We start from the raw sequence: 1,186 nt of genomic DNA, 5'->3' as shown, positions 1-1,186 counted from the left end.
TTCTTACATTCAATTTTGGGATTAAAAACACATGATGTACAGGAAGATACTAGTAAGTTTGAAGAAAATACATATGTAATCATTTACATGATATATAACGTGATATCCACCTGCCGTTATCCATTATCCTGGGTTCTTGCTGATGATTACCCTACAAGGTAGAGAAGTTTATAAAGATATTTCCATTAGGAACGATTTAATGATTGAACGTCCAAAAACATATATATGTACATATGTATATAGTCTAACGGCTTCTCCGGACAGACATCTTAACTTTTTGTTCTGGGTCTGTCTTATCTCGTTTAGCTACATATAATACACGTTTGAGAACTCAGCGGTGTCCTATGTGTCCTGAGCCAAAAAACTATATATGTAAAAATGTATGTATATAAGCAACTAAAAGCTGTTTGAGTATATTTTTACATTTTTATGTGTGTACATTGGGAAAAACAAAAAATTATATTTTAGGCATACATATACATATACATGTAGTATTGTATTTGCGATAAAAACTAGTTGGAACGTTGTGAGACGCTTCGAACGCATCACAACTGTTACACAAATTATTCAGTCAGGATATATATCCTGCTATGCAAACATTAAGCGTAGAACGTCGGCACATCCATTCTCGCTATCATTTTTCAATATGTCGGCAAACAATGATCAGGCAATTGCCGATCTTTTTGCACAATTTTCTCAAACCACCTATTCCAAGGAAAACTACCCAGGTCATATGTATCCATATAGTTTACCAAGGTTCATCATCTTTAAGTTTTAATGTTTGCTTATACAAATTATTTGTCGCTATTGGTTCGGTTTCCAGTCCGAACACATCACTATACTTGGTGCATAATTCTGTTAGTTGACTTTTTAATTGTTCTGAACAATTTTTCTTTAATTTTTAAAGTACTTGTTCGTTTCAATTTTCCGCATAAGTATTATGAATGAATAAGTCTGTTAACTTTTCATATTGTATTTTGTTTACTTTGACCAATTGGTCGAAATTAGTTGTGTTTAGAAGGCGTATGCATTTTTGGATGCTGCTATTGTATTTGCAACATAAATTCCATTATGTATTTCTTGATTAGGAACGAATATATAATCATTTAATGTACTAATGTCTATTTTTCGAATTACTTGGGATCTGGCTGGCAGAAGAACTGTATTGTTGCCAGCACTATATGTT

General features: G+C 32.5%; 1 protein-coding gene across 2 annotated transcripts in view; it reads right to left on the bottom strand.

The window, feature by feature from the left end:
* Window positions 1-17: 17 nt before the first annotated feature.
* Window positions 18-1,186, bottom strand: part of LOC117591568 (troponin C, isoallergen Bla g 6.0201) — a 21,880-nt gene continuing 20,711 nt past the window's right edge. The window contains exon 6 of one of the 2 annotated variants that reach the window (XM_034284879.1): window positions 18-110. Coding sequence is in view for 1 of the 2 variants with exons in the window: in XM_034284881.1 (XP_034140772.1) it covers window positions 147-151 (5 nt within the window). In the remaining variant the exon portion in view is untranslated. Of the gene's footprint in view, window positions 152-1,186 lie in introns of both variants that reach the window. The other variant, XM_034284881.1, reaches the window with a different exon arrangement.

Source organism: Drosophila guanche, unplaced genomic scaffold (genome assembly GCF_900245975.1).
Source record: "Drosophila guanche unplaced genomic scaffold, DGUA_6, whole genome shotgun sequence".
Taxonomy (NCBI): Eukaryota; Metazoa; Arthropoda; class Insecta; order Diptera; family Drosophilidae; genus Drosophila; species Drosophila guanche.
The sequence above is the reverse complement of the archived record's forward strand: the minus strand, read 5'-3'. Positions and strand labels throughout refer to the sequence as shown.